General features: G+C 40.2%; 1 protein-coding gene across 3 annotated transcripts; it reads right to left on the bottom strand.

Moving 5' to 3' along the window:
• Positions 1 to 159: 159 nt before the first annotated feature.
• p4ha2 (procollagen-proline, 2-oxoglutarate 4-dioxygenase (proline 4-hydroxylase), alpha polypeptide 2) lies at positions 160 to 11,558 on the bottom strand. 3 transcript variants are annotated; one of them, XM_019873274.1, is made up of 16 exons: positions 11,427 to 11,558; positions 8,814 to 8,913; positions 8,395 to 8,491; positions 7,911 to 8,062; positions 6,782 to 6,919; positions 6,390 to 6,629; positions 5,444 to 5,649; positions 4,954 to 5,130; positions 4,766 to 4,836; positions 4,501 to 4,600; positions 4,261 to 4,314; positions 3,799 to 3,858; positions 3,675 to 3,740; positions 2,721 to 2,789; positions 1,611 to 1,707; positions 160 to 1,057 (listed from the first exon to the last, which is right to left on the bottom strand). In XM_019873274.1, the coding sequence occupies exons 2-16, from the start codon at positions 8,893 to 8,895 to the stop codon at positions 987 to 989; spliced, it is 1,680 nt and encodes a 559-aa protein (XP_019728833.1). In that variant the 5' UTR covers positions 8,896 to 8,913; positions 11,427 to 11,558; the 3' UTR covers positions 160 to 986. The 3 variants fall into 3 exon arrangements, with proteins under 3 accessions (XP_019728833.1, XP_019728835.1, XP_019728834.1); XM_019873276.1 differs by lacking the exon at positions 3,675 to 3,740; XM_019873275.1 differs by lacking the exon at positions 3,799 to 3,858.
• Positions 11,559 to 12,755: the final 1,197 nt, after the last annotated feature.

Below are 12,755 nucleotides of genomic sequence, written 5' to 3'. Positions count from 1 at the left end.
TGACTGATAAAAATCCACCCATATTTTGGGTACTGATCTAAATGGGGTAATAGGGCTGATGAAATGCTTTCAGAGATTTTTAGAGGAAAAAATCCCAATATTCCACCTTTAAAATGCATGAATGTTTTTTTTTTTTACATCAAAAGTAAAACACGGGTGTGATGTTTGAAAATAAAAGACCATTTATTAACTTTCCTGATGGCCATCTGGTAGAAAAAGCACAGCATCTGATGTAATAATTTAAACACTGTATAAATAAAGCATCACTTGGGAAAAACCAGACAAGGTTCATTCGAAGCAACTGGACTGTTCTTGTTTGATGAAGACGTTTTGCCTTACTCAATTCGAAAACCTGGGTGTGTGGAATCCTTCTATTCATGCTTTTGGAAAAAGCAAACATTCCTGTCTGGTTGTTATGATGAAATATAAGTCTGTTTGATTCGCATTTGTGCCTTTTTTGTTTTTTTTTTGAATGACGACATCCTTTTTTTTTTAATCCGCGCCCTAATGTGTTAGTCGACTGGCAGTCCTGACGGCAAACTTGCTAAGGACGTGTTAAACGATGTGAAGTGTGTTCACACAAGTTCAACACCACTGAAATAACGTGGAACTCAACAGTAGGGCTGAGAAATAGCAATCAGTGACGACAAATCCATACGGTATTGGATTTGTGTGTGTAAAGTAACTGCGAGCATTTACGGTTTTTTAACATTTGCATTTGTCAAATCTGTCATTTTTCACTCTACTGACTTCCGCTTTTGGGTGTGATCATTCATGTGATACTTTAACAGAGAGCAGAAACTGTCCAGCTCCTTATGTTTACGTTTCCTCATGAAAAAGCATTAGTTGAAGCTGACAAGAAGATCAAAATAATGTACGGTGTATGGCTAATGGTTCAGTATTTTATGTCACATGTATGTGCGCGTGTGTTTTTTTGTTTTTTTAATGTGTTTGCACAATATAGGAAGGAGTAAGGCGGTCAATGTTCAATCCACTTCTGTTAGGCCACAGGGTCTCAGGAATTCTTGACCTCGCTCATGAATCCACTTGTTGGACACTGGAAAAAAATAAATAAATAATAGAATCAAAATGTAAATGTTTAAAATGTACAGTGGCTATAAAAAGTCGACATAAAAACGTGATTTATCTTAGTTTTGGATGTGTATGTATGTATATATGTCATCACAAGAAACTAGCATTTGAACAGGAATGTTTATAGACTTTTGATTGCACATGACCGTTATCGTTACTGTATGTTTGGCATGCATTTGGCAAAAATAAAATAACATAAAATAAGCGGCAGCATAATAAAAAATAATGAGCGTTGCGAGTTATGTGCTTAATTACGGCCTCAAGCCTTTTGTAGTCGATGCTTTATCGTCTTAAGGTCACTGAAAAGAGCTTTTTGATTTCAGGCTTTGCATCCACCCCTCAGCCCACAATCACAGGTGCGCATACCCAGGTGACATTGGACAAAATCGGACAAAATGTTCTTTCTTGAAAGAATGACGCAGTCATCCAAATGCAGTACAGTATGTTTATATTGCAAAACACGGAAAGGCATTCCCCCCCGCGGCATACTTGATTGAAGAGAATCAACCTTAACTCACCCCATTTACTTCCCACTAAGACAGGACAGGCTGCATGTCTGGTCCTGTAGTCTCCTTCCCCACTTTTGAAAAGGTTGTACCAGAACACGGCTGTTCCCTGTGATGCAAACATTGATGAGAACATTCAAGGAGGCTTACAAGCAAAATGAGATTTGACACAAGGATCGCAGATTGAAGTGTGAGAGAATGGGAAGTAAGAGCTGTTTACTGCCGCAATATGATGATCTGCATGCACTTTAGGCAGTCGTAGCTTGGAACTGTATTGTTTTTTACTGCACTGGAAGAGCAGAAAACAGTACATCTGCAAGTCAAGTGAGACCATCGATGATGTCCACATATTTCTGCCAAATGTGATGTTTTTTTCAAATAACTATTCAGTGCAGACAGAGCTCTGGCATGGATTTTTCAGCCCATTCCTCAATCGTACATCACTGCGAAGCCTTCAGAAGAGGGACTGTCAGCAAGCAGTACTGGATATTTCTTGCGGCGACATGACAGAACTCGATGATAGCAATACACGAAGGAAGGGCAGTGCCTTCAAGATGAAGCACATGGCATTTGAGTTTTTGCTTTTAATGTGAGCGGTGATTAAATTGTGCACATAACATTAACAGGGGAATGGGCGTGGCTTGCATGTGCCATTTTTCATTCATTCAGCAATGAGCTCATGATTAAAATCTTAAACACTCTCCAATTTTTGTTTTTTTTGACGTCTACAAGCTATTTTAAGTTTTGATTTTGTTTTTGAAGTTGTATATAAAATATGTATAGTTTCTGTTGTCGTAGAGAAATGGTGATTAAAAACAGCGTGTGATTTTTTTTTTTAAGTCTGATTGGCTACTGTAATGATAATTATGAACTATAAAAAAATGAATTACTCCTACAGAGTCCTTGTAAGATATTGTGTGATTAGGTTTACATTTGTCACCCACCTTCACATACACCCAGACCCCCCCTCCCTCCCCTGAAAAAAAACCCTAAAAACTAATAGAAATTTTGTTAATAAACAAATAAATACTATACTTTGTTACAGCTGCAGCTGTTGTGAAAGCGCGATATAAATCAGGGTGTATTGTATTGATTGTATTGTATTGTATTGTATTGTAATACCTTTTTGGGCTGGATTACAGCCCCAAAGTCAGGGAAGACTGTGGCACCTCCTGCTTCGACATCACTCATCTGGGGGTGGAAAAAAAAAACTTTCCGATTCATAATATGATCACAAACACAAATGAATGCAAAATATGGGGGGCAAGAGTAATAACAAATAGCCAAGTTACTGTCGTTGCACAAACGAAAACACCCTCATAAATGGGGAAGTACCTGTGTTCAAAAACAATTACATTCAACCTTATGTTACATAGTCATCACACAACCACCGCCTTTTAAATTGCCTCCAATTAACACCAAATAAAGGTCAGACATTTCTTTCTCAAGTACTAATTTAATGACCAGTAACCGCCTCAAATAAATAAGTCAAAATAAATATCAAGTGCTTTACCCTTATGTTGTGTTAGCCACTTTTCCTTTGTTACTAATTATCATAACTATAATACCAAGTTTTCAAGTTTGCAATGTATCGCCGAAGGGCCTTTCTAATAAAGGCTTCAATGAGTCATCGTGAAGAAGAAGAAAAAAAAAAAAGAAAAGCACTTCATGCAACAGGGTTAACAGTGCACCTAAATCAAACATAATTTTGTGTGTGTATATAATATATTTTTTAAAAATTTAAACAGTTCATAACAAAAAATGTCCGAATAAGGAGAGGCATTGTCTATCAACATGTTAGTTAATGGCCAAAAAACTCTTTACAATAAGTACTGGAAGTGATTGACGGAATGGCAATCTGCATTTCTTGACAAGTTGACATTTCTCAAGCGCTGTATATTTCCATTTATGACTGTACTCATTGGATTATGAATTCTTTGCTATCTCAATCGGTCAATCAATTCAAGTTCAACATTGAAGCTGAGTTCAGGCGTGGGCCCACAAAGCCAAAAGACAGACGGTGACCACCGTCACAACTTTCCTCTCAATCAGCGGCGACTGGATGCACGTACTTACATAGTTCAAAAAAGTTGCCACACGATTTCCAGTGCCTAATCTTTTGAAAGCATCTGGCTCATCTTTCTACAAAGATAAAATTCAAGGGTAAAATACACAATGTGGACAGCACAAACGTACTTACGTAATTTAGGAAGGTGGCAAGCCTATTTCCATCGACCTTGAGGTTGCCGTCAAAAGGACGCTGCAACAGATGTTTATAACTTTAACGCATAACCAAGACATGCATCAGGAGCCCGCCCCAAAGGGCAGCGACTACACTCAAACGCCATCCCGTCTTTTGTCAAAGCAAAAGTAATCACTGTTTTAATAAGTAAAGGGGGAAAAAATGCTTTCATATGTGGAAATACGTGAAATCCGGGTAATGTGGTCCAATTCAAAACAGGTTCCATCTCACATTATTCATGAGGTTCTCCTGAAATGACCGAGTGTGATTTATGCCAAACAGCTGCGCAAAGTACATACAGTCAGATCACATGAACGACAAGCATGCCAGAAACACGACGCACAATACAAAGTGCAAACGTTGACTCATGGCATTCCGTTTCCCACCGCACACCAGCGCACACACTTCATGTGAACTCACCCTGGAGAAGTCAAAATGTGGCTCGTACTGTCCTCCGACGCCATAGTTTGCAACCTGGTCAGCCATTAAAAGAGATGACTTACACATTCACATAATAATAATAATAATAATAATAATGTACAATGAAGAGCTGCATATCTCTGGTTCGGCAGTCGTGAATTTGCATATTGGCTTATTTTCTTGGAACCCATACTGGAAATCTCTCTGCCTTAGCTTAATTCTTTGTCCTTGAAAACGCACCTGTAATAACTCTGCTGTGTCTACCGTTAGGCCTGTGATGTCCTGTATTCTCTGATTGACTCGGGCAATGACCGGACCATCTTCTTCTTCTAACCAGGCGCTGATTAAATGTGAACAGAGTGTGGTTAGCAATGCTCAAGCACAGGCTACAAATCCAGAGTGATAGTGTCTCGGTCTTTTCGCCTGATCTAACGGAAATAACTTCTTGAATTTGACACACAATGAGCAGTGGGTGGCAGGAAAGAGCAAAGTGTTAATCAATCACCTTTTTGATACTCTGTAGTTGGCTGTGGTCAACACTCCTGTTTTGGGGTCTCGGACTGTTGCTCTGGCAAGCTTAAAAAAACAATGAAACAAAACTGAGTACATTTGTCTGGCTTTTTAACAAATATTTCAGAGCAGAAAGATTTTATTTTTTCTCTGATATCTATGTCGTATCTTTTTTTTCCTCACCCTGGGTTTGGCCATCTCTTTAATCTTCTCAATCTCATAGTCAGAAAGGGCTTCCAGGTAGCGTACAATGCGTGGGCTGTCCCATTCGTCCTCCTCCTTCATGGGTTTCAGCAGCAGGCGAGGATTCCTATTTCCATCCTGGTAGCGGCAGAACAAACGGCTGCGCCTTTTTTCGGTCTGATGAAATTCAGACAGACAGAAAAAAGAAATAAAAGGAGATCAGTGTATGGGCTGTGTATACAAATCAAAAAGACTGCGGCAATAAAACATAACTTTACGGAGAGCGACATATTTTTGGAGTTGGGAAGTTGTCCCTTGGGATTCGTTTTGGCAGTTTAATGGCATCAACTAGACTTGATTTATTGACTCGCTCATTAAATATGAACAAAATTTCAATATAAGTTCAGCACTATCTTCTTCGCCGCTGAAATCAATGCATATCCCAAGTAAAAAGGATGTCGCATGCATGTGACTTCTCATCCAGTCTCACCATTCCTCCCCCCTCCCCTCTGCAGAGCGCCTCATAGGTTTCTCTCTCGGGCAGGTGGTCTTTGGGTCTGACGTAAGTTCCCAGCTGGATGGGCTCCTCCGAATCCGGATGTTTGGTCCGTTCCTCTTCCTGCTGCTCATACTGCGCTTTGAGCAGCAGCTTCTCAAAATAACGTAAGTTGCCTCCTGCCCTCTGGTGGCTCGGCTCTGTCGGCACAAGGCAATTGCGTTCGTCAATGCGCTCCATCCACCACTCCAGTAATTCCCCAAAACTGCTTACTCTGTACCTAAATTATTATTTATTCACGTGCCACCTATTTACCCAGATAGCTTTGTTTTCAACAAAACAGGTCCAAATGTCACACTTGCTGAGTAAACTTGTGAATATTATGACTTCCTGAAATATACTTTTTGTGACATGTTTTTGGTGGTCTGCCGTGAGATTGATCAAGAAAAATATGTCCCTTGGGTCAATTGAGGTTGAAAAACACTGCACTCGTGGTGTCATGCTCAAGTTAACGCAACTACTTGTTAACATGTAGTTTCATGTGTTATTTCATTTTTTTAATCCCCCAATTTTTACACGCTATGCTGAATCGGAATATCCTGACTCACGCAATGCCACTGAGTAAAGATCTCACATACTTTGCCCTGAAAGGTTTCTGGCAGTTGTCATCGCAGACCCCGAAATGGGCCTAAATTAACACGCTCAAACCAGTAGCTCACGCACAGGGCGGGTCGCTCCCTGTGGTTTTAGCTCGCCCAAAACCTAATTATAGTGGAAGCAGAGGGACTGCCCCATTCTCAAGACTGCATAACGTTAAAAGGGCAAATTTTAAACACAACAAGTCACCCTCGAATAGATTTTTTTCTCAATCTTAGCTGTATCTGTACCGTACGCTAGCTTGCATTCTGGTTTCACTTTAGCCGTTTTTTTCATATCTTACCAATGGCCACCAGCCGACGCGTCAGCTCGATGGCTCGAGGCAGGTCTCCCATTTGGTAGACAGAATAGCTGAGGTAGTCCAAAACGGCTGCCTTGGAAACCACAGCTTCCTCGCCAGCGTCCAACTGCTTCAAGGCCTGTTGCACCCACAGCACCGCGTGGTAATAGTCGGCCTCGTTGTAAGCGGTTTTGCCCATGTCAAAGCAATCGTCCACGGTCAGCATGGCGCTGGAGTGCATACCTGTGGTGACAATTACAGGCAGTTGAAATTGAGAGCTAATACTTGCCCTTTAAACAACACACCTTACAACTTTATGCACTTCTCATTACTACATCTGCATTTACATGTGATACTGCTGCAATTTTCTTTTTCACTCCGCACTTCTTAATTACCCGGAAGCCTCCCTTTGGAAAAGTCCTCTGAATCAAGTTGATAAGTGTCCTGGAGACGCATCAGTGCCTTGGCTGCACCTTTCTCGTCTTCCTCGTCGGGAAAGTACTGTCTGTGCATGGTCATGTTGGAAATGAAGCCTGGACGAAGCAGAGAGAAGACAATTTGGAGTTGGATGAACGGAACAACGGTATTTATTGTGTCACGTAGTCATTTGAATGCGGTCGTGATGAGAAATATGAGCTCCAGTAGTTATTCGTTACTATCAATGCCGTGACGTCTCTTAAGTTGCACGCTGCTGATGTTCTAGATTTGGAACTGAATATTTTGGGAAGAAATAAAATATAACTTTGAAGTTGGACAAAACTTGAAAGTATAAGCAGTCTTGGATGAAAATCTTGTGAGACCGCAGCTAACCTTCGGTGCGTGAGAGGATTTGCTTTTTCTTTGGCTTTATGGATGCTGCTACACGAGTGCAATCGCAGAAGTGCGATCACAAGGAGAAACAATTACAGTATATGCTGCTACACGAGTGCAATCGCAGAAGTGCGATCGCAAGGAGAAACAATTACAGTACAGCATTCCATTTCTTGTCGAAGGACATTTGATATCTGAACAAATCATAAAGACGACCGAGTTTATCATGTTTTCAAACTTCCCATTTGGCTACTGTATGTTTCTTGTTGACTTTGACTTTTTCCTGTCATCCTTTAAAAGACGGTAACCAAACAGTCAGATTTAAACACAAAATTCACACGTTTCCTTCGTGTATCTGTGTCACACAGATTTACACAGAAACACGCCAAACACGGGCAAACTGTCAAATGAGCAACAGCTGCAGCTGTCACGTAACGGCTTTGTTTCCTTTCGCCGCCCATCTGGTGAGCAGAGATTGTCGCCATTGGGCTTCCAATCCACTTCATGCTCACCATATTCATACGGCAAAATTGGGGAGAAAAAGGGGTTCCATTTTTCACTAAAAAAGTAGAAACACATATGCTGGAGTTCAAAGTAAAACTTGACTGGGAATGCTGTTTTCATTCTCACTTTCAGATGACAAACACGGAACGATTTTCAGATATTTTTTTCCTTTATTCTCTACAACAATCGACTTTGCATTTTATTTCCTACCATCCGACGGGTTGTGCAGCACCAGGCTCTCCAGATGGGACCACTCGGTGTTGAGTCTCTTCATGAGCTTGTAGGCATTCACCGGGTGAGCCAGATAGCCTTCTGGATCGGATGTGGACACTCTGGTCAGGTCGTCCAGCCTCCTGGCCCAGCTTGAGCAAGAGTCAAACCCGAATATTACTCTCAAGATGCTTTCATGAGTTCAAGGTGATGTTACAGGTCTATACAACTACAATAAGAAATTTGAGAACCTGATCCAACACTTTTTTTTGGATACCTTAAAGCAACAGATGGGTTTTTTTCCTCCCTCCAGTGATTATTTTAGTGATATGTCTTTGTTTTTACAGCACCAAACTGCAGCAGCAATAAAAACTTGAATTCCAACTATCACCGCCATGCCCTGACCTGCCACTGCCAACTCATCATCGTCGTCATCATCATTTGGTTTTCTTTACAAGGATATTTAATGATTTGCGCACTGTACCTTTTGATTTCAGACAACTTCGACTCCTCCGCTTTGATGTACTCTCTGAGGGAGTGGACCAGCTCTTTCTCTGTGTACAGGAGGTCCGTCATCTGGCCTGCAGACATTAAGAAGACGCACATCTTTCCAGGCTGGACCGAGTGTCACAACAAAGAGCAGCCAATGGCCATCATCTTTTGAAGCGCATGCTTCATAAACAACTGCAGGCATCCAGTCATTGTGCAGAATTCTGAATGCTGGTGCAGAGAAGAGGACAATTCCATGGGATTGCTCAACCATGATAAATTCATCGCTATTGCCAGGAGGTGGAATAACAAACCGCTTTGCTTTGTGCTGGCAAGCGTCATATTGGAACCGACCAACCAAGAAGGGAAAACGACGGCTCGTTTTTAGTGTCGCCGTGCAATCTGCGCACCCACCTATAGAAGTGAAGATCTCCGCTTGCGTGATCGAGCCGCAGTATAGCAGAACCCAGGAGACAAGGCACAGGCACAACCTCATTTTGTCTCATTCAGTAACCTACAAAGACAAACATTAATGCAAGATTTATTGTACGGAATAAATTGTTGGCATGTTTTCTTGTGGTATATTTTTGGACGCTACATACACGTAGTTTGATTTAAGCATCAAGAGGGACGATAATGAGCGTTATCGCTTAAAAAAAAAAAAAAAATTAAAAAAGACCAACTAGCGCTAGCGTGTTCAACTCATTGTTTTATTTTATGTGTTAGCCTTAGACTGATAGACCCCGAACTAGCTGTCAGGGAGTTTGAAGCTGTTATTGTAGCTCTTGTGCATATTGAGCTCTTTCCAGCAAAAACTGGCATTTGTTTTCTAAAAAGATTAACCATTGGTTAGTCATGCATGGTGCTTTGTGGCTGGTTTGCTTGTGTATACACAGTGCATACACTTGCCCGGGCAGTAAACGCATTACCGGTCATGCTCCGACACAAGGCCACTTTCTAAATGGCTATTTCCCATTTCTAGAAGCCACAATGGTAGTTTGGTTTTTTTAAACTGTCTATGAAGAGATTTCTTCATGTGATCCTGAGCTAGCTGCATTATTTTTATCGTCGTTTTCCCAGTTGTGCTTTTAAGTTGGCTTGATAACTGTCACCTAAGAAATCCAACCACAAATTCCGACAAAACCACAAATTACGACAAGAATCATCAATTCTTTTATCGTGCATAGTTTGCTCTTCCTTGACATCAATACAACGGACACACATTCCTGAAAATAGTTCTGCTGTCTTTTAAACCCTGATTCTAAGGCGGCTTTTATGACAGAACAGAGCAGGATATAACAAGTTATGAGAGGAAAGAGAAATGCATGCTATCCCAGATTTTTGTGTTGCAACCTTCATCTTACACGATAAATTTTCATTGTTGTACTATTCTGCGTGTTTAGTCCTGAATATTTCTGGAATTAAAACATAATCCCATGAAGCAAGACTCAGTGAATCAAATCTGGATGCAATGTGTGTTTTGGAAGGAGGGAGGACTTTTTCCTCAGAGGATCTTGTTTTATTCAGCTGGTAAAAATGTGATGAGATAAGCTAAGCTAAGTGAATCAATGTGTCATTGTTACATGACCCTATTTAAACATTGACTAAACCTAGCAAAAAAAAAAAGGCGAATGAAATATAATTTAGTAAGGGGAATTTTCACACTAACTTTCTGTTTTAGTGGAAAATACAGTCCAGCGGAACCTCCAAAGCTGACCGCCATTCTGCGATGCTGGTTGACTTCCAAGCAGTTCTCAAAACAAATGTTGCCATACGAATTCATTTGTTCCAAGCTGATATACTCTTAGTTAACTCTTCTGATAATGATTGAAGTAACAGTTTAACTTCCTGATATTATACAAGTATAAAAAGAATGCATATTGCAATGTCAGTGGATAATAAAACTACAATAATGTAAAACTACTGCCTTTTGCCCTATGCCATCAGATAAATAAAAGAGTCAACAGGAATGTGTTTGCTTGGCAAAACTGATTTTCGTTTCTAATTGAAGATTTAATGACATCTTACATGATGGCAACTTGCACTTCAAGTTCTGAAAAACACCCGTGAGGTGGATCTCGCCACATATTTGTAACGTTCACAATTGCAAATATACTGAAGCAGGCTGGAGAAATTCCTGTGGACGTCCTGCTCACATAAATATATGTCATGCATGCATTTGTTATCAGGAGAGGGGATCCATGGTGGGATGAACATCCTTGCACACGTGTCAGAGCCTGTCGGATTGCTTTTAGTGGTATGTAAACACCGAGAATTATTTAGAAAACTGTCCCAAGTCTAATAAATATTACCGAGGCCTGCACTGACGTAATATTACAAATTGTCTAAAACGAGACAGATTGCATTGTCGTGAACACTATATTTTTTGTGATATATTTTACCATCAGATTCAACGTCCCATGAATCCAAAACGTTGAAGTTAAAATAAAAATGTATAAAATTTAACAAATTGATTAAAAGTGATAAAAGACCCTCCCCTATCTTACGTCACCGCGACAGTAGTTTCTAGACTGGAGGCATCCCAACGCGGCAGCTCGTTCGTGTCGCGTGAGTAAAAAAAAAAAAAAAATACAATTAAATAAAGTACTTTCCAGTGACAACAGCAACATTTGTGTTCTAAATATGGGTGTGTAATATGGTAAGAAAGACCTACTCCTGACTAATGTCGTATCGATGAACATGTGTGTGTTGCTCTGGCGCAAAGTCGTTCAAACTTTTTCTTTGGCCAAGTAAAACATGACAACGAGATCCCTCCGGTTAGTTACATTGTACGAAGCAAACAAACATGTCGGAAACGATCAGGCAGGTGCATAACACAAGTCCATGTTATTCGATATTCTTACTACGACACGAACTCCTGTTCCCAGGCTTGTAAGGAAAGCTCCCACTTGGACCTTGTGGGAGGAAACCGTGCCCAGCATGTTCGCAATGAAACTGAGCGCAAACAGAATTGCAAAGAGTGGCAAGCGGGGGGGTATTTGGAGATAATCATCTGCGCGGTCTTACCTTCGTCTCTTGGGGTTCGAAAACGGATGTCACAATGAGAAACGTGAATAGTTTCGCACCTCGGGATGAAGAGGACAGACGAGGGGGTGCGAGAGTAGGTCGCTGCCACGTACAGAACCTCCTCGAAGAAGCCGTAATGCCCATAATAGTTGAGCAACACGGTCAGGCTTTGGAATTTTTCTGTGTTGCATTTTGGGCACCTCGTAAAATTTCAATTCTGCGACAAAGATCTTTGGGTAACCTCATTTGCTCTCTTTAAATCATTACACTGTCCGAAATGTAAAATTGGCTTTACTTTGAATAATTACTGTGTACTGATTCTGTAATAAGCATCGGTGGTAAAACGAGTTATCTGAGCATCCTGTACAAATTTATTGTGATGTGTGATATTATCATTTTAATTCCGAACATATAATACACAATTTTTTAGTTAAATATTTATGTATTATCTGTGGATGTATATGTACAGTATATTATTTTTGTGACGTTAATGAGGACAAACACGTTGTACCCTACTGAAACGCTCATATGAGAGGTCACGGGAAGACAATGAAATGTGGTCAAGTCAGAAGATCATAGGACCAACTATGGGCCCATTCAGATTGACATGTGTGGGTGAGGATATATTACAAATATGGTAATATTTCTCTTATACCCCTGCAGTCATATCAGACGTTGGAAAATTGAGTTTTGCTTGAAAAAAACTCAGACAGTGTTTTATAATAATTACGGTAGCACCATCCATGCAGTTAGTCACGTTTACAGTGTGTACACTATTTCCATAACTTCTTCTCTGGATGGGCCTTTTTCTGTCTTTTTTTCTTGGGAGAAAAATGGAAACTTCAAAATTTGAAACATTTCCAACTTTCTCTACAATGAGAACCACGCTTACATTTATCAGTATGCTTACAGGAACTATATTATATACATGCAGCACATATACTGTACTTCTCAGCAATCCAGAGACCGCTGTAAAATTCTCTGATGCTATTTTTCTATTTGTAGAGTGAACATTTTTTTTTACTCTATAAACAACATAAACCCCAAATTTCATTTACATTTTTAAATTCATTTTTGGATCTCTTTCCAGCTATTGTATATGCATGTTTTTGCACTTTGCACTTCTTGAATATACAGAATAATAATCACGTACTTTATTATTACTATTGGGCTTGCTCGAATTGTTCACGATTTATAATGAGAAACAGCAGAAAGGATTGAGCTCGGTAATAACCGATTTGAACCAGCAGGCGTCACTATAGATGAACACAAAATTATGTATCAATGAATAAAAAACAAGAAATGTGAATGTGAGCTGAGTTCAAAACA

The sequence above is a fragment of the Hippocampus comes genome, unplaced genomic scaffold (genome assembly GCF_001891065.2).
Source record: "Hippocampus comes isolate QL1 unplaced genomic scaffold, H_comes_QL1_v1.1 scaffold59, whole genome shotgun sequence".
NCBI lineage: Eukaryota > Metazoa > Chordata > Actinopteri > Syngnathiformes > Syngnathidae > Hippocampus > Hippocampus comes.
The sequence above is the reverse complement of the archived record's forward strand: the minus strand, read 5'-3'. Positions and strand labels throughout refer to the sequence as shown.

Bases quoted from the DNA above. Each gene is read 5' to 3' on its own strand.
- p4ha2 (XM_019873274.1), bottom strand. From the start codon at position 8,895: ATGAGGTTGTGCCTGTGCCTTGTCTCCTGGGTTCTGCTATACTGCGGC. The intron at 3,741-3,798 runs GTAAGTACGTTT...TTATCTTTGTAG, and splicing joins TTGCCACCTTCCTAAATTAC to AAAGATGAGCCAGATGCTTT. The intron at 1,058-1,610 runs GTGAGTTAAGGT...ATTTTTTTCCAG, and splicing joins CTTAGTGGGAAGTAAATGGG to TGTCCAACAAGTGGATTCAT.